Source organism: Zophobas morio, unplaced genomic scaffold, assembly GCF_036711695.1.
Source record: "Zophobas morio isolate AGI-343-1 ecotype UQ-CSIRO unplaced genomic scaffold, CSIRO_AGI_Zmor_V1 ptg000010l, whole genome shotgun sequence".
NCBI classification, from domain to species: Eukaryota; Metazoa; Arthropoda; class Insecta; order Coleoptera; family Tenebrionidae; genus Zophobas; species Zophobas morio.
Window position 1 is genome coordinate 7,512,418 of NW_026972115.1, and position 18,562 is coordinate 7,530,979.

Genomic DNA, 18,562 nt, shown 5'->3' on the forward strand with positions numbered 1-18,562 from the left:
TATTTTCTGTGTTTTAAAGCTATATTATGTGACGCTGTAAAAGCTACAACCCTGCTAGCTAACATATATGTATACATTTTTTCAACATATTATGGAATTCTCAAGAAAGCACATCGAAACAATTTTTCCACTCCTAATCTCATTGTCAAGTAAATAAAATGCTCGTCCTGAATTTTTTAACTATTTGGATATTGCGACTTTCCAATGAAGTCGCATCGCATTTATAGTAAAAAAATGTACGCACTAGTGTATTATGGGTTGCCTAACCAATTTCTCCTCATTTATTCTCACTAATTTTTATTTCAATTAACCCACAAAATCAGCAAGTGATCAAACTCACGGTCATAATGTGACAATCATTTATAGACGTGAAACATTTAGATAGTATGAGCCAACTTGATACGCGAGTAATCAACATTAATTTACTGTTTCTACGGAAAACTGAATCCTTCCTTGTATTTAAAAAACAGTTTAAATTTTATTTGACTAAATTGTTACTTATTTTAGCGAATTTATAAATTTTTGAGTTTCTGGAGTTCAAAATTGCTGGGTTTCCAAATTAAAATATGTGTAGATTTTCAGGTTTCGGGATTTCATGGTTAACAGGGTTGCAAATTCTTAGATCACTAAATTTTCGGGTTTCATGTCATTCTAAATTTTTAGATCTTTATTTCGAAAATTACAGATTTTTAGATTTTCAAACGTTCTCAAATTTGTCAAAATTGCCCTTTTTTCATTTTCACATTTTCGAAATTTCAAGCTTTCAAACGGTCAAATTTTAAATCGTCAATTTTTCACGTTTACAATTTCCGAAATTTATAAATTTTCAAGTTCCTGAAGTAGTTTTCAACACGCCAAAATTCTTTATTCGTGTATTCAGAATTGTCATATTCCAGGGTTCAAAATTTTCAGGTTATCGAATTTCTAAATTTTTAAATTTTCAAATTATTTATTACCTGACAAATTGCCAAGTATCCAGATTTCAGTTTTACGGATTGCTAAACTTTTTTCTAGGTTTCCAAACCACCGAGCTGACAGATTCTTAAACTGCTGTATTTGCTTTTTGCTTTTAAAAATAAAATAGATTTTTATTCAGAATATTAATTTTTCAATATCAACCTGATTCTCATGTTCCTATAGCGACATATTTTCTCATTTTCATATTCTCAAATTTCCCATCTATATCCAACTGCTAAAACCAGCATATTTCCATTTTGTCAATTTTCCAAATCATGGAGATTTCGCTTTCACAAAATCCCAGATTGCTCAATTCCTGGATTCATATTTTCCAACTCCTGAATTAGATTTTCTAAATGTTTATAGGTAGTTCTAAATCACTGAATTTTCCACCTTCGAATTATCGAGATGGATCACTATAGTAAGTAAAACGCACCAGGTAAGTTGTACATATTTTGACATGACAATGTGGAAAAAAATCATGTTTTATCACTTGGAATTTAAAAAATGGTTATTCATACTTTTGAAACGGAGAAAGATTATCTTTTTCAGAAATTGCCAATTTCAGTTTTATGTGGTTATTCTGAATCCACATTCAAATGATCTCTCAATATAAACATTTTTGAAAAGAAAAAAAGAAAATGTGAAGTACGTACACACTTACTACTGTTTGAAAAAACGAAACCGTTATCTTATCGTTTATCTTGAGTTGCTTAGCTTACTAGACTTAAGTCGTTAGTTTAAGTCCGAATTTAATTTCTAGACGGACTTGATTACAATTTTGTTTGAAAATTGTTGTTGAAACTTTTTTGTTACGAAACTTTCAGCCTTTGCCTTAATTCAAGTTTTATGTAGCATTAAAACACCTAAACAAACCAACCTATACTTTTTTCGGGCTCTAATTTCACGGATCGCCGCTATCACCTCGCCAATTTCGGCGTCCATTCCGCCAGCGTACACAAAGATAAAGAACTTACACCATTTGTTACACGCTAATTAAAACCGCAGAGCGACCACTTTCGTCTAATATCGATTTGTAAACAACAGAAGAAGAAAGTACATTCTTTCCAATCCTAGAAACTCGTTTCGTAACAATCGCTCGAAATATTTATTTTATTTCAATTTTGCTACAAAAATACAAAACTATCTTATCTTACTCGTATATTTACAACTATAATGGAGGATGTTCGACACAGCTACTCAGCGAGCAGAAAAATGACGACGGTAATAACGACTGCGAACAATGAAGTGGAGATAATTTATTGACTATGGAACAGCATTGTTTCGAGCTTTCATTGCTGGGGTTGATTGTACTGCGGTATTTTGTACAAGTCTTCGTTGATCCCGTAGAGACTGGGGGTCCCGGCGCAGTCCACGTTGAACCACCAGTCGCACACCCGGGCGAACTGGTTGAAGATGGTGCCGTTGGGGCAGAGGAAGCTGTACTGCTGGCCGTTGGGCAGGCACCAGTGCCAAACCTGCGAAAGAACGTCCGAAAGGATTAAAGCAGCACGAGTGTATTACTGGTTGCTGTTGAAAAATTGTTTAGATCTGTAACCAACTTAATGAAAGCTCGTTTAGTACCGTGACAGGATTCATCTTTTTTTTTAATTTGGTTGAGGTCCTTTTACCTGGCACTGGGCCTCGGGGTCGCTGTAGTACCCCGGCAGCCTCTGGTCGCAGCGGAAGGACAGCCCCTGGGGCACCTCGTTGTAGATGGGGTAGTCCTGCCCCGGCACGTACCCGTCCAATTGCTGCAAACACCATTGAACAAAATTAATTAAACCCGCTGGACTGCGTCTCCGGATGTTATCAAATGTCATCAGTTAAACCGGAAACAAGATCTGGCGGTTCTATTGTAATGCTATGGGGTTACGGATCCCGGATTTCCAGACGGGTGAACATCCTAATTCCGATTTTTGAAAACGAAGACGATTAAGCGATGAGTTTACAACGCATTGTTGGGAAATCTGCTCTTAAGCAGATCATTGTTCTTTATTGGGTCAAGATGACGTAACGCGTGCACGCATTTATGGGAACTGGAACGCAACCGTAGTAGAATTTTCCGAATTTTCTCTCGAAAATTACGCAACCGAGCAACCAAGTTTGACGAAAATTCACCCCAATTGGGAAATCTCCTTACGCACTTACACTGAACACCACGTGCACTATAACTCCACACAGAACGGCGACGAAGACGTGGGGAACGGAAGACATTGTGGGGTTTGCACGTGACACTGACTACACTTCAACCCTGAACGATTGGCGAGCTTTGGTGGGTGGAGAAGCAATGATTCTTTTAATTGCCGGCTTGGTTTTATATGTGGGAGATGGCTGGCGAAGATTAAGTAAGATCTTCGGTAGCGTAATAGCGGATTCTCATACTTTCAGATGTGGTGGAACTGTTTTTGGTCCCACACAGGTTATGATGGATGCAAGAACTGAAAGCTATTCTCATTTTTTAATTGAAATATTGACAAATTCTGCCTTAATTATTATCGTCGTTGGCCCAGATTCGTTTTCTCACTTGGCCCAAGGAGAGATTTTTTCAACCTTGAAAGAGCTGGGGGACGGTTTGCAAAAATCGGGCCACAATCTGTGCACGTATTTTCGATTAAGTAAAATTCAACGGAATTTTGCTGGTTTTTAGACTTTAAACCTTTTCGGATTTAAGAGGTTTAAAAATAGGTGAATATTGATTGGAAGATCGGGACGAGAGATTAGTCTGCAAATCCGACGTGTTAATTATAGGTTGCAGATAAAACTAAAACCTTCATCATACTTAGGTTTTTAACATTAGCCAAAGACAATAGAGTGAAGATAAAAATTACAATAAAACACATGTTCTGTTATCTTTCTCTTATCTGCAGGATGGTTGGCGTTAACGCTGTCTTTGTTGATACAGTTTTTGAATACGTAAATTCGTAAAAATGAAGCTCTTATCACAGGATATGAAAGTTAATAAAATCACTATCTTGGAATTAATGCATGATTCACTGAAGCCGATTTTCTGAGTAATTAATTATGATGTTAACAAAATACAAATCGACTCTTTACGCAATTAAAGCTATTTTTGACGTTCTGTTGCCTCTTCTAATTGCCTAATATTGTTGTTGTTACTGAACCAGTTGTTTCTATTACCATTGTTTATTAATCGGGGTGTTGCTCAATTGTTAAGGAGAGGCGTTCAATGCTTGTGGGTTAAACTTTTTATGACTTTGAGTCGGACGTTTTAAACGCCACATTTAAATTTGATCACACGCCTCGTACTATGCTAATCAAAACTACCATCAGCAAAACGGATTGATTTTGTTATAATTTTAGATTAATTCATCGGGTGTAGTACTGAATTTGCTAGGCAAACACAAACAGTCAAAGAGAAGCCTAATGACTCACACTTTTATTATGAGTGTAATAAAGTTTATAAGAGACTCAATTATATTTTTTCCGGAGTAATATTTCACTCTTGTTACGAGGAGCGCTCTAAAAAATTGTCTGCTGATTATATCTGAGAATTATTATACCTCGAATAGTAAAAAGCTCACACTTGTATTGTTTACATCTAATAAACCGAGCGACTTTCACTAACCACCTGTTCAAAAGTGGTTTCATAGGTGGCATACGACATACGGTTTTGTGTGCCGTAATTACACTGATTTCTATAGCACCTTTTAAAATTAATGTACACTTAAATAAATTCCATCGAGACATTCGTGTCCATTGCTGATTTTTCACGTACTCATTACTCTATCGGAAAACAAAAGCTAATTTTTTTTTAATTTGTTACATCATAATAACTGATTCTTATATCTCATATGACATGATAGTTATCTAAAGTCCACTTGAAATAATTACTGGAAAAAATGAGTTTTAAATAAGTAGCTGGTGTGTCGTTAGAAAATGATGATAGACTTAAAAAAACTATCGCTTTCTGACGAGGAAAATGTGAAACTACTATAAGCTCACTATTGTCGATAGTAAAACAATAAATGACATCTCGCACTTTAGTGTCCACAGTTGTCATTTATAAATACGTTTTAATACCCTTCGAAGATAAGAGCACAGCCAGAATCTTATAAAATAAACCTGTTATCACCAAAGTCTACACTTCACAAAGTAATTAATCGTTTTATTATCTCATCGTAAAAAAATCCAGATAATGTTTCTCAATTAAAAATACACAATAACTTTTTAACAGCACGGCCCACCTTCAAAACTAAAGTCGCCGCGATCAAGACCACCGATAACCAAAATTCGTAAAACCAGCAATCAAGTATTCAAATCAAGCCTTATTTTTCCAAATGTAACAATGCAATTACACTCTCGTTAGCAAGCGAACCTTGGAAGATATTAATTGGCAATAATTTGAAAATTACAAAAATCTCCTTGGCTCCCCGAAAACTCCATTCAACGCGCGATTACATTCCAACAATGTAATTCGCACGCGTTAGGTAACACGTGATTTATTTTTTTCAAATCGTGTGCGCACTTTGGCCAATTTGTACAACGCCATTGTGTTTCGCTGTTACGTTATCTCTTCCTGTCCGACCGAAATTGCACCGGTCATGATATGTCATGCCTGATTTACCGTGCAGATGTCAGCTACGAGCCATCTGTCTTGCACCTGTCCCAAAGGTAGTCAGTCAGTCTTTCGCGTGTGTAACGCTCGATCAACAAATACACGTAGGTGGCGCAAGCGTTGCAAACAGCCGCTTATCATTTAATAAACAATTAAATTTCCCTTATCACGGAATGGAGTGACGATTTTATCTGCGAAGAGGGGATCGCAGGTAAAAACGCCAGTGGACACACAACTAGAGCACAGGAAGGATGTCCAGCGGAAACGACATTCAATAACAGCGGAACGCGTAATAATGTAAAGTGCATTCTAGTGAAAGTTTGTTATTGCTAGTTTGGTCGAGGACACAGAATCGACATGGACGACAAGGACTTGGTCGTCTCCCTTAAGGACCTACCGTTCAAAGCTTCCGTCAAGTATTTAGGTGAGCTAATACGCGATAAGTGTAATCGATGAAAACGCACACATATTTGCTGGGCCAGTCACCGATAACACAAATTCGCCCCTAGAACGTTTCCAAATTTCACACAGTTTCAAGGACCCAATCCAGGACCGTCGTTGTTCACCAGCCACAACGGCGATCTACATAAATGTACTTTTTTGTGTCGCAGGAAGCCAGCCCGCCAAGGGTCTCTGGGGCATGAAGCACACCCGCAAGCCTGTAGACTACTTAGTCAACTTGGCCAAGAACCTGCCTGCCAACCAGGTGATCCCCATCGTCAAGCTCGAAATAAACCTGCAAGGCTTGTCCTTCCACAACGTCACAAACAAGAAGGAGAAATCTCCGCCGGTGATGTTCGGCATCGATTCGATTTCGTACGGAGTCCAAGATCTAGTGTACACCAGAGTTTTCAGCATGGTTGTGGTGACGGGTGCGAATTTGAACGACGGTGTGCCGTTCGTTTGCCACAGCTTCGTCTGCGAGTCGAGGAATCAAGCCAGACAGATCACGTATGCGTTGGCGGCGGCCTTCCAGGAGTACGGAAGACAGTCGAAGCTCGACGAGAACGGCGGCAAGAAAAAGTTTGCTATAGATTTGCGGACGCCGGAGGAGCAAGCGGAAGCCTCAGACGAAGAGACTGAGGCTTAAAATATTCTTATACTCTTGTAGGTAGGAGACAATAAAACACTTATTATTTTGTTGATGGTTTTATTCAATGACCACACTTAAATACTGATCGTGGAATTATTAAGTATAAAACATCACAGGTACAAGTTTAGGTAGTATTCGGTAACTTGGCAAGTCATTCTGTCTTCAGCTTCTTCTCGAAACTCTGAAAAAAAATTCATTAACATGTTTACGTACAGTGAAGTCTAAATTTACCTCTTTCGCTATATTTTCCAAGTTGGTAGCGGTGGCCCTGCCGGTGTTCTGCACCAGGTTGTACAGAATCCCCCTTTCCTGTTTCAGAAGGTTGTAGGGATGGTCGAACTCCTCGACGCACCCAGCACTCATCACCAAAATCTTGTCTGAATCCATGACAGTGTGCAGACGGTGCGCTATAGTCAAGACCGTGCACTCCGCAAACTTCTCCCTTATAGTGTTCTGGATAAGAGCGTCCGTGTGTGGATCAACATTCGCAGTAGCTTCATCCATCACCAGAATCTTGTTATTTCTTATAAGTGCCCTGGCAAGACAAACCAGCTGCCTTTGCCCCACACTAAAGTTAGACCCTCCTTCGGACACGTTCGAGTGCAGCCCTGACGGAAGCTCCGACACCACGTCCTTCAACTCCACCTGGTCCAGCGCGTTCCATAGCACCTCGTCACTATACTCTTCAAACGGGTCCAAATTTTTGCGCATCGTTCCAGAAAACAGAACCGGCTCCTGCGGGATGATGGAAATTTTCGACCTCACTTGCTCCAAAGGTAGTTTCGTCGTGTCGACATCATCAATTACAATGCTTCCTTCGATCGGGTACAGCTGAAACAGCGCCGTAATCGTCGACGACTTTCCAGCCCCAGTTCTTCCAACAATCCCTACTTTCTCCTTCGGCTGTACCACGAAGTTGACGTTCTTCAAAACGTTAGGGTCTGTTGGGTTATACCTCAGACATACGTCCCGGAATTCGACGCGGCCGCTCTCTGGCCAACTTTTGGGCAAACTGACCAGCTCTTTCCTCTCGGGTTCGCTTTCGACACTGTGGTATTCGAGGAGTCGTTCCACGGAGACCATGTGGTTCTCGAGTTCGCTCCACTGGCGCATCCCCCACTGGAGCGAGCCGATGAGCATGATATACTGGGTGACCACCAAGCCGATGTCGCCGCCGTAGACGCTCTTATTGAAGTACATGAGTACGAAGACGGCGATGGCGAAGAAGACGATGCAGATCATGTCGAGCCAGAAACCGAAGCAGCGATTGGAGGCGATGAAGAGGAACCAAGCGGCGCTATGGTTGTCTTGGTAGTCGTCGAATTCTCGGACTAGGAGTTTCTGCGCGGAGAAGGCCCTGATCGTGCTCAGACCGTGCATGGAAGCCGTCATGTGGCCGAAAATCGGGCTCCGAGCTGAAATGGAGGTGCTAAATAAGCTCAGGCAAGGTTTCTACTTACTTATTCCTTCGATTCGCTTGACACTTCTGCTAGTTTGGATGTAGATGATTCGTAGGAAGTAGAAGATCGTGATTAGGATCACGGAGGGTACTAGGAGCCACAGGTCCACGATGAAGGACAAGGTGAAGGCTCCGATCAACATCAAGGCTACCTACAAGTGTTTTTTTTTATTTCGGGTGTTCTACCTCTGTGCAACACTTACTTCAATTACGTCGAACAAAACCGGGGGGATGTACTCGTCGATGTATCCCAAATCTTTGGAGAATCTGTTCAGGATTCTCCCCGAAGGGTTGTTGTTGTAGAACCTCATCGTCGCTTGAATTATACTCGAGAAACTAGTGCTGTGCAAGTTAATTGACGCAAGGGTGAAATACAACATGAAATATAGAGAGTGAACGACGGAAAAAATGATTGTCCCGAGAGTGATCCCCGAGTAGGCGTAGATAACGGGAGCTCTGTCCAAAGTCTCGTTTTCTTTCGTCAAGTTCTTGAAAAACTTGTCGGTAAAGTCTTGTTCTAAATTGACCCTGAAACCCCAAGGTTACGCACCTTCTTACTCCTCGTCTTCGCTTACCAGTAGGTAACGTAGTAATCTCCAGCGTTTGCAACGAATTGACCAGCAATGAAGGCCGCTGCGAGGAGGACCATCATGACCTTGCCTCCTCCAGCTTTCAGGTACTCGAAATACAGAGCCGGCTTGATGCTCCCGCTCTTCATTTGCTCTTTTTCGATTAAAGGACCTTCGTCTTCGTCGTCCTCTTCTTCAGTGCACTCTGAGTTTTGTCTAGACTTGGCCTTCTTCTTGTCCTTTTCGTCTACTTCTTCCGTGTGGAACTGTTCGAGTAGTTTGGCGAAATCCAGCCCGCTGGTTTGCAACTCCGCGTACTTCCCTTCCATCTCGACCCTTCCGTCCTTCATGATGACGATCTTGTCCGCACTGCTCAAGTACTGCAGCTGGTGCGTGATCAGAATGCAGATCTTGTCCTTGAGGAAACCCTTGACGCACCTGTCGTACAAGTGCTTGCCTACGTTGGCGTCCACCGCAGACAGAGGGTCGTCCAGCAAGTAAATGTCAGCTTTCTTGTATATGCACCTGGCGAGGTTAATCCGGGCCTTCTGACCCCCGCTCAATGCCTTCCCCTTTTCCCCGACGAGAGTTTTGTCGCCGTAGGGGAACAGTTCGAAGTCGGATATCAAAGCGCACACTTCCACCACCTGCTTGTAGCGCTCTTCGTCGTACTCGTTGCCGAAGAGGATGTTCTGGCGCACGCTGCCCGAGAACAACCACGGTTCCTGCGACGAGTACGAAACTTTACCCTGTATGTCCATTTTGCCGCTCTCCACGGGCAGCTCCCTGAGGAAGACGTTCAGCAAGCTGCTCTTGCCGCTTCCGACGGGTCCAATCACAGCCACGACTTGGTTCGAAGATATACTTAGGTTGATCCCTTTGAGGGTGCTTTCGCTGTTCTCTTCCAGCCACTTGGCGTTCACGTTTTCCAGGAGAAGTCTCGCTCTGACTTCCACGGGACTGTGGTAAGGCACTAGAGATCCGTTACTGGCGTTCTTACTCACGCCGTTCTTTACACTCTTCACTTCGAGCTCTTGCTCGGCGTACGACAGGAATTTCTGGATCCTCAACAGTGAGATGTTGACTTCGGCGATCGACGAGATGCTCACCGAGAAGAGGATGGTGATGACGGGCCTGAGCACGTCGTAGATGGCCTTCACTGTGAATACTTTTTCGGCAGTGACGTAGGATCCAAGGAGGATGTACCCTAAGATACTTATGAAGACCGAGGTTCGCGTGACGAACATCTCGAAGGAGTAGACCAGACCTAGTAAGAACGCGTGGGCGCGAATAGCGTTCATCTCTTTCCTGTAACATTAAGTAAATGTCAAGAGGGCAAAGGTGGCTATGTCGAGTACGTACTTCCTAGCGAAGGCGATAAGTTGTGCGAACGGCTTCTCCCAGCAGTACATTTTGATTACTTGTATCCCGGAGATGATCTCGTTCATGAGCCTCACCCTCTCGTCGGTCCTCAATGCCGTCCTCAACCTCAAAACCGACGTCCTTTTACCCAGATAGACTGAAATTACGCAACCGTCACACCTTGACCCCGATTCTTATTGATTCCACGAAACTACTCACTCTGCATGGGAATAAAAGACAGCAGGAACGCCACGCCGAAGAAGGCCGCCACGCCTATTTCCCTGTAAATCAAGTAGGTCCCCACCGCCGCCTGGATGGGCCCGATCCACACGTAATGCGCCAGCAGGAAGCCCTGATCGAACTTGCTCACGTCATTCGATAGTAAATTTACTAATTGACCGATGGTGGTGCTAGCGAGGGCGGTGCGGCTCAGCCGGAGGGTTTTCCTGTAGACTAGGGAACTGCACGACACGCGCATTTTCATGGTGATGTGCATGAAGCCCATCATGGAAGGGTGGCTGAGGAAGGCGTCCACTAGAAGGCACAGAACTACCGCCAACGCTTGCATATAGGCCTCGGTTTCGGATATGCTGTACTTTTCATTGTTTTCGAAGTAGGAGACGAGGCGGCCGATCGAAAGAGGGACGAGCACTCTGAAAGGAGATAAAGAGTCATTGCGCGGTTTGAGGAATTTGATACGGAGTTGATTTGCAATTAATGATAATGAATTCGCTGAATGGTAATGCGTGTTGCTTGGTGAAGGACGGAGATGTTTCCAAGTAGACGGGTGTGTTATGATTTTCAAAGTTAGTTTGAAAGCGATACAAAACAAAGTCTGTCGAACAGTTGGTGAGTTTCAGGTTGAATACTAAACACTCATTGCACTAGTGTTGATGATATTCTAAGAGTTAACTGTAAAAATGTCAGGAAACTTTTATGCGTTAATAATTGTTTTTTCCGTAAATGTGATAAGAGTAATTTCCTACTTATGGTCAGAATACGTTCGTGCATTTAATTTATTCGACTGGTTATAGTACAAAGGGTAATTATGCTCAGATACGTCAGATTAAAAAAATTGCACAAAATTATAAACATAGTAATCGATATTATCAATGTTCTTCGATCGTTTGTTATCTAATCACTCGCTTGTAGGCAATTGACTGTTGAAAAACAACACGATTTTTGTGAAGAGCGCTTTACTACCACGAATTTGATGATCCTTCTGCCAATAGGATTTAAAGTTTCACAATTGAGAGACGTCAGCATGTTGCACTTCTAACCCCAATTAAATCTGGCGTACTACCGGGGTTAGACTTTAGTCCGCAACAGTTCACTTTGTTTACGAATGATTTCAATGTCTTTCAATTCGTCTAAGTTTCTAAGTTATTCATATTTGCAGAGGATTTCAAGGATCTTTAAATACTATTTACACACTGCCGCAATCTGATAGATCAAGAGTTTATCAGTGTCGTCACTGAACTGACATCTGTATCGATCAAGGAAACAGTTATCAAAATTACGTTTATTGAGTGAAAAATTACAAAATTTTAACTACATAGCCTTAAATCTAGCATCAGGAATGAAAATTTTTATTCAAACCTAATTTTATCTCTCATACGTCAGATTTAATTTTGGAAAAAAACTGTTACTAAGAATAAGACGTTTTTTCATCATGCTTATTGCTGAAATTTCCATAAATAACCGCAAACTATTAGTTCTAAAAATAATACAAATCTTGAGGGGAATTTTTGTGTGGGGGACGGTACGAACTCATCCACTGTCGGGTTTAAAAATTAATATACAGAGTGCTCGAATTGTTGTTGAATGTGGTAATTCTTTGTAGATTTTTGGAAAAATATGTTTCCAGTTTGAAAGGACTCAATGCTATTCATTGTTCCCGAAATCTCAGGATTAATTTATACTTAAATTAATTTATTTATTTACCAGAGCTGTAGTAAAAGTATGTAATACTGAAGGGGAAATTTACTGCTGATAGCGGTCACTTTTATCTCTCGAATTACGTAATGATAAAAATTATTTTGAGGGAGAAAGAAAATTATACCAGCAGAGTAAAACACTGCAACGAAAGTACACATCAAAGTGAAAGTCGGTTTTTACTTACAGTATTTAACAACAACTTTGTAAGTTAAGACGAAGTGACAGAAAATTGCATTTAAATACATCGTTAAACGTTGTGACAACCTTGATAATAAGTTTGTCAACATATTCATTTATTTAGGTTAACTCCTTTATTTGCGGTAGAGCTAAGTTCAGTACACTTATTATTGAATCGTCCATAACGTACTAATTTGTCTACATATAGGGTGTCCCAACTTTAACATGGTTCCTTTGTCGTAGGTCGGGCAGAAGCTCGACCTCCAGTAATTGCTTTTTCAAAGGAAATTTGTGGTAGGACGAACATAAGATATTTTAGGCAAAAATCAATGATCGCTCCGCCTCTCTCCCTCCTTTCAGACACAAAATAACTTTAGCCACATCAACGTGTTTATAAAATAAATTTACAAAGAAAACTCCTGCCACTCGTCGCACTTACCGGTCATACTTAAACCCGTGTCAGGCGTGTTAAATTTAGAGAAAGGTGTTTAAAATAACCGGCGACATGACAAACCCACAATTAAGCGAAACCTAATTAGTTCATTCGAATCGATTATAGTTACCTTGTGCTCGATAAGGTAAAATTCCGACTGGATACGCAAATTACCAAAGTGCGGGTAACCGCAATTTTCGAAAAACTTACACTAGAAGTACTTCGTCCACGAGTTTCACTATCCCCAACCACACGAACTGAGGTCCGAAGAGCTTGAACAAAGCCCTGTGTAACGCCGACTTCTTGTGCTTTCTGTGTTCTTCTCTCCATATTTTTTCGAGTTTTTCGCCCAACAAACCGGACTTGTGTTCGCCCAGCGGCCTGAACAAGTCGTCCTCTTTCAAGCCGTTTTTGAAGCTACGTTTAAAAATGGGAAACATATATCTGGAAAAGAAAACTTAATTGGTAGAGGCTCGGTAAATGGTTAAATAATTGTGTAGATTTACCACGTCGAGGACGCGTGAGGTTAAAAAAACGCTGACAGAAGTAATTAATTGATTACGAGCTGTGTAATTAAAAGCATCGATTGTTATCGCGAGCTTCTGGACGGTGTACGCAAAGAACAAATGTTGACATTTACAACCGACTTTTTGATCAATATCGGGTGTACGTTGGACGATTCCAGCGTTAATATTTAGACAAACACACCGAGTCAACAATTAATCCGAAAAAACTATTCTTTAGAGGATTAGTTTATGTGTTTGACGAAATCGTTTTATTTGCATATGTAGGACGAAGACCTCAACCGAGTCAGGGTTAACCGGCTCTTCGCGATGTTAAGTCGCCCCTGGGGGAAAGCCCCACACAATACTTACACGAACGTGAGCAAAGAGAACACGTTGGCTCTCTCCGCCGGATTGGCTTTTTTATCTGTCTTCGTCGACGCATCCATGGTAAAATATCACAATAAATCTACACTAAAACGTGTATTTGTAAGAGTCTTCGTGCTGCCAGCCGCACGAAATCCGACCGCGAACTGCCGAGTTTCTCGGATGCCGACCATTCATGTAGGAACTACCATGCGTCATGGACGCCCTGGCGTCGACTCTATTCTGGCAGGAAAACATCATTGGTGGGACAAGAAAATCAATCTGAAATAGTATGGTTATCTCTGTTTGGTTCGCACTCGAGATACGCGCCGCGGAATATTACTGATAATTTTATCGCGACGTTGTGTTTGAAAAATATTTCTGTGTTTTGTTGCGAGTAATGATGCAATCAGTTGCGAACATTTCGGAAATTAAGATCCCTAAGATTAATTACGGTAATAATTGTTTTGTTGTTGCGCAACTTCGTGCAAAGTAGCGGTGACGACGGATACAGGTCGGAACTGGTATGGATTTTGATTATGAAACGAGTTTTTTTTTTAGCTTGAATTGGAGTTATGGAAACGCGACGTCAGTTACATCAAAACTGTTCAATTTATTTTCATCAGAAACATGTTTTCATTTTACTGTAATTACTTATTCTACTCTATTCCTTTGGCTCCTCAATCAACAATTTTCTTTTTTCGTAGCTCTGTAACATTTGAGAAGTTAATCGTGTCATAGAAGAACAACGTGACCTACTTTTTTCGCAATACTTTCTAAAGTCGCAGCTGCCGCTTTGCCCATATTTTGAACCAAATTGTGCAAAACTCCGCCTTCTTTCTTTATGAGGTTATACGGGTGGTCGAACTCTTCCAGGCTCCCGGCACTCATCACGATTATCCTGTCGGAATCCATAACCGTCTGCAACCTATGGGCTATTGTTAACACGGTGCACTCAGCAAACTTCTCTCTTATGGTATTTTGAATAACCGCGTCGGTTTGTGGGTCCACGTTGGCTGTGGCTTCGTCCATCACCAGAATCTTGTTCCTCCTCACGAGTGCTCTCGCCAAACACACCAGTTGTCTTTGACCCACGCTAAAATTACCACCCCCTTCAGCCACATTGGTATCTAGACCACCTGAAACTATATTCTTGAGTTCTACTTGTTTCAAAGCGTCCCAGATCGCTTCGTCCGAATACTCGTCAAAAGGATCTAAATTTTTGCGCAGACTTCCAGAAAACAAAACCGGTTCTTGAGGGATAATCGAAATTTTAGAGCGCACGTCTTCTAAAGGTAGTCCGGTGGAGTCGACTTCGTCCATGAGTATAGTCCCTTCGATGGGGTACAGTTGGAACAAAGCTGTAATTATTGAAGACTTTCCGGCACCGGTTCGACCCACAATACCGATCTTCTCCTGTGGGTGTATAGTGAAACTCAAATTTTTCAAAATGTGGGAGTCGGAGGGGTTGTATTTCATGGATACGTGACGAAATTCGATTTTGCCTTGCTTTGGCCAGGTTTGTGATACCGTTTCGGTTTTTTTTCGAACGGGTTCGCTTTCTAGGTTTTTGTATTCCAGCAAGCGTTCGACGGAAACCATGGTGTTTTCTAGTTCGCTGAGTTGGCGGAGTTCCCATTGGAGGGAACTGATGAAGGTTGTGTATTGTGTGATTACCAAACCGATGTCGCCACCACTTATATCTAGAAGTTTTTAAGTACACAAATTATACTTACGATGAGAAAAAAACTTACTTTTGTTAAAATACATGAGGACGAACACGCCAACGGCAAAAAATGTAATACAGATGAAGTCCACCCAGAAGCCGAAACATCGATTGGCGGCAATGAAAAGATACCATGCCGAACTGTGGCGGTCTTGGTAGTCGTCGAACTCCCTTATGAGAACTTCTTGGGCTGAGAAACTTCTGATTGTACTTAGACCCTGTATTGAAGTGGCAGCGTGTCCAAGAATTGGACTTCTTGCTACAGAAGTGTGTTATAAAAACACGTTTGTGTTAAATGTTATCACTTACTGACTCCTTCGATTCGTTTAACGCGTCTACTTGTACGAATGTAGATGATTCGTAGAACGAAGAAAACTGATATTAAGAATGCAGAAGGTATCAGCAGCCAAACATCTACGATGAAGGAGAGGATAAGCGAACCAAATAACATTAAAGCTACCTAAAAGAAGTTTAATGGAGACTAGTTTGTAATGTAACAAGTACTCACTTGTATCACGTCGAATAACACCGAAGGAATATATTCATCGATGTAACCCATGTCTTTTGAAAATCTGTTGAGAATTCGTCCGGAAGGATTGTTGTTGAAGAACCTCATTGCCGCATTTAAGAGCGTTGAAAAGCTCATCTCGTGTAAGTTAATAGAAGCAACAGTTAAATGAAACATGAAATAAAGGGATTCGGTAAAAGATAAAACTATCGTGCCTAGAATGAGCCCCGAGTATGTATAAATCATGGGATTTCTATCCAAGGTTTCGTTTGGTGCAGTCATATTATTTAGAACTTTTTCATTGAAGCGTCTTTCGGAATTAACCCTAAAAATACATCGCCTAGAAAAATAACGATCTAACCGTGTACTTACCAGTATGAAATATAATAATCTCCGGCATTCGCAACAGAATGGGCACTTAGAAACAAAGTCGACATGACCAGTACCATTGTAGTACCACCGCCAGCTTTTAAATACTTCAAATAAAGAGACCATTTAATGCTGCCTCTCTTTACTTTTTCTGTTTCAACGAGTGGTTTCTCATTATCGTCATCCTTTAGTTCTTCGTCATCCACTCCCTCTTCCCACTTTTTACTCTCTTCACCTTGGTCCTCATTCTTAAACTGCTCAAGCAATTTACCAAAATCCAAGCCTTTGGTCTGCAGTTCATTAAACGTCCCTTCGCTCTCAATCTCGCCATTTTTCATAACAACAATTCTATCCACGTCGCTCAAATACTGAAGCTGATGCGTGACAAGAACGCAGATTTTCCCTTTGAGAAACTCCCTGATGCACTTTTCGTACAAGTGCTTCCCCACGTTTGCATCCACAGCAGACAAAGGATCATCCAGAAGGTAGATATCGGCTTCGTTGTAAACACATCTCGCGAGATTAATTCGGGCTTTTTGACCTCCACTCAGCGCTCTTCCCTTTTCCCCAACTAGCGTTTGGTCTCCGAAAGGGAATAACTGGAAGTCTGATTTCAGCGCGCACACTTCTACCACTCTTCGGTACCGCTCCTCGTCGTACTCGTTGTTAAAAATAATGTTTTGGCGAACGCTTCCAGAAAAAAGCCACGGTTCCTGCGAGGAGTACGAAAGGTTTCCTTGGACGTCGATTCGTCCACTTTCTACAGGAAGTTCGTTAAGGAGAAGATTTAACAAGCTGCTTTTGCCGCTTCCGACGGGTCCGATTACGGCCATGGTTTGACTTGACGCTACGTTGAAACTAACACGTTCTAACCCGGGGTTTTCTTGCCATTTAGCTGTCACGTTTTCTAAAAGGATTCGAGGCGAAGATGTGGCTCTGGTTGTTGTGTCAACTCGGTCAGGAGATGATAGAAATTTTTGGATTCTTGAAACGGAAACGTTGGTTTCGGCTATCGAGGATGCGCTAATCCAGAAGTGGAGGATTAGCACTGATCTAAGAACGTCGTAGATTGCTTTTATGGTGAAAACTTTTTCCGCAGTGATTCGTGATCCCATTAGAACGTACCCCAAGATACTTAAAAAGACCGATGTTCTTGCTATTGTGGTTTCAAAAGAGTAGAACATCCCTTGTATCAAGGCCCGGTCCCGAATTGCTGACATTTCTTTTCTAAGGAAAATTTAACAACCATACTGAGACGCTTCAAAGTAATACGAACCTCCTTGCCATTGAGACCAGTTTCCCGAACGGTTTTTCCCAACAATACATTTTGATAACTTGTATTCCGGAGATGATCTCGTTTATCAAACGAACCCTCTCGTCGGTCCTTAAGGCTGTTCTAAGACGCAAAACGGAAGTCCTTTTGCCTAACATTACTGAAACTCATGGTTAGACTGTCGACAAAAATTCAAACCACATTTACTTTGTACGGGAATGAAGGCCACCAATAGAACAACTCCGAAAAAGGCAGATATTCCTATCTGTCGGTACAGGAAGTAGGTTCCTATGACTGCATGAATAGGTGCTATCCAAACGTAATGAGCCAGCATGAACCCCTGGTCAAATTTACTAACGTCATTAGACAGAAGGTTTATTATTTGACCAGTGGTGGTCTCAGCTAAGGCCGTTTTACTTAACTTCAACATTTTTCTATAAATCAGAGAGCTGCAAGCAATCCTCATCTTCATGGTGAGGTGCATTAAACCCATGTATGGAGGATGGGTCAAAAGGGCGTTGAGGATAAGACACAAGGCTATTGCAAGGGCTTGTAAATAAGCTTCAGTTTCAGAAACGTCACTGTTGGTCCCCTCGTAGTACGATAGAAGTCGACCAATACAGAAAGGAGGCACAATTCTGAATTTATACTCCTAACACATAAATAACTCAAATTTTTTACTTACTCCATCATGACTTCGTCAAATAATCTCAAAAACCCAAACAACATAAACCGGCTCCCAAAAACTTTCAAAAGAGCTATATGCAAACCGTATTGTTTGTGTTTAACGTTTTCTTCTTTCCACGCTTGTTCAAGTTTTGTGCCCAGTAGAGACGCCTTGTGTTCGTCCAGTGGTTCAAACAAATCGTCCTCATTTAGCTCTCGTTTGAAACTTTTTTTAAAAATCGGGAACAAGTATCTGTGTGTTTTTTTTTTTAGGAAGTTGCTCTAATTTAAGTTGTAGAACTACTTACAGGAAAATGAGTGACGAAAAAACGTTCGCTTTTTCGACGGGATTGGGTTTGTTTTCAATTTTCTCTTTTGTATCCATTTTTAGGTAATAATAGGACTACAATCAAATCATGGTACAAACTGTAAAGTAGCCAACGCAATCACATTATTTTGCACAAATGTATGTCTGTAGCGAAATTGCATTTCCAGAATATCGTATTGAAATGTACTTGTTTTGGAGAGGTTAGATACGAATGTTATCTTTGAATTGTAGATAGATACTTGTGTTCACGTCAGCA

The 18,562-nt window shown here is 41.3% G+C and overlaps 4 protein-coding genes across 5 annotated transcripts; 1 reads left to right on the forward strand and 3 right to left on the reverse strand.

Moving 5' to 3' along the window:
• Window positions 1-1,996: 1,996 nt before the first annotated feature.
• Window positions 1,997-3,303, reverse strand: LOC135126029 (U-scoloptoxin(01)-Cw1a-like). Its single transcript, XM_064051820.1, has 3 exons — window positions 3,109-3,303; window positions 2,589-2,711; window positions 1,997-2,435 (listed from the first exon to the last, which is right to left on the reverse strand). Exons 1-3 carry the CDS (start codon window positions 3,172-3,174, stop codon window positions 2,250-2,252), a joined length of 375 nt encoding a protein of 124 aa, XP_063907890.1. The 5' UTR covers window positions 3,175-3,303; the 3' UTR covers window positions 1,997-2,249.
• A 2,340-nt stretch (window positions 3,304-5,643) lies between these two features.
• On the forward strand, window positions 5,644-6,676 carry LOC135126364 (uncharacterized). Its single transcript, XM_064052363.1, has 2 exons — window positions 5,644-5,960; window positions 6,148-6,676. Exons 1-2 carry the CDS (start codon window positions 5,894-5,896, stop codon window positions 6,624-6,626), a joined length of 546 nt encoding a protein of 181 aa, XP_063908433.1. The 5' UTR covers window positions 5,644-5,893; the 3' UTR covers window positions 6,627-6,676.
• LOC135126362 (probable multidrug resistance-associated protein lethal(2)03659) lies at window positions 6,667-13,780 on the reverse strand. The gene is made up of 9 exons (XM_064052360.1): window positions 13,443-13,780; window positions 12,778-13,011; window positions 10,239-10,672; window positions 10,020-10,176; window positions 8,664-9,965; window positions 8,292-8,616; window positions 8,090-8,240; window positions 6,861-8,044; window positions 6,667-6,810 (listed from the first exon to the last, which is right to left on the reverse strand). The coding sequence occupies exons 1-9, from the start codon at window positions 13,517-13,519 to the stop codon at window positions 6,781-6,783; spliced, it is 3,894 nt and encodes a 1,297-aa protein (XP_063908430.1). The 5' UTR covers window positions 13,520-13,780; the 3' UTR covers window positions 6,667-6,780.
• A 245-nt stretch (window positions 13,781-14,025) lies between these two features.
• LOC135126363 (probable multidrug resistance-associated protein lethal(2)03659) lies at window positions 14,026-18,486 on the reverse strand. Of its 2 annotated transcripts, none has more exons than XM_064052362.1 (10): window positions 18,287-18,486; window positions 17,998-18,204; window positions 17,520-17,950; window positions 17,316-17,472; window positions 16,043-17,266; window positions 15,671-15,995; window positions 15,472-15,622; window positions 15,191-15,421; window positions 14,196-15,139; window positions 14,026-14,145 (listed from the first exon to the last, which is right to left on the reverse strand). In XM_064052362.1, exons 1-10 carry the CDS (start codon window positions 18,361-18,363, stop codon window positions 14,101-14,103), a joined length of 3,792 nt encoding a protein of 1,263 aa, XP_063908432.1. In that variant the 5' UTR covers window positions 18,364-18,486; the 3' UTR covers window positions 14,026-14,100. The 2 variants fall into 2 exon arrangements, with proteins under 2 accessions (XP_063908432.1, XP_063908431.1); XM_064052361.1 differs by having other exon boundaries at window positions 17,998-18,231.
• Between the last annotated feature and the right edge of the window lie 76 nt (window positions 18,487-18,562).

Bases quoted from the DNA above. Each gene is read 5' to 3' on its own strand.
- LOC135126362 (XM_064052360.1), bottom strand. From the start codon at position 13,519: ATGGATGCGTCGACGAAGACAGATAAAAAAGCCAATCCGGCGGAGAGA. The intron at 10,673-12,777 runs GTAAGTTTTTCG...ATCTCCTTTCAG, and splicing joins GTGGACGAAGTACTTCTAGT to AGTGCTCGTCCCTCTTTCGA. The intron at 9,966-10,019 runs GTACGTACTCGA...TTAATGTTACAG, and splicing joins CTTATCGCCTTCGCTAGGAA to GAAAGAGATGAACGCTATTC.
- LOC135126029 (XM_064051820.1), bottom strand. From the start codon at position 3,174: ATGTCTTCCGTTCCCCACGTCTTCGTCGCCGTTCTGTGTGGAGTTATA. The intron at 2,712-3,108 runs GTAAGTGCGTAA...TGGTGTTTGCAG, and splicing joins TAGTGCACGTGGTGTTCAGT to CAATTGGACGGGTACGTGCC. The intron at 2,436-2,588 runs GTAAAAGGACCT...GTTCTTTCGCAG, and splicing joins ACCCCGAGGCCCAGTGCCAG to GTTTGGCACTGGTGCCTGCC.
- LOC135126363 (XM_064052361.1), bottom strand. From the start codon at position 18,363: ATGGATACAAAAGAGAAAATTGAAAACAAACCCAATCCCGTCGAAAAA. The intron at 15,996-16,042 runs GTAAGTACACGG...ATGTATTTTTAG, and splicing joins GATTATTATATTTCATACTG to GGTTAATTCCGAAAGACGCT. The intron at 15,422-15,471 runs GTAAGTGATAAC...ACACTTCTGTAG, and splicing joins TAAACGAATCGAAGGAGTCA to CAAGAAGTCCAATTCTTGGA.
- LOC135126364 (XM_064052363.1), top strand. From the start codon at position 5,894: ATGGACGACAAGGACTTGGTCGTCTCCCTTAAGGACCTACCGTTCAAA. The intron at 5,961-6,147 runs GTGAGCTAATAC...TTTGTGTCGCAG, and splicing joins AGCTTCCGTCAAGTATTTAG to GAAGCCAGCCCGCCAAGGGT.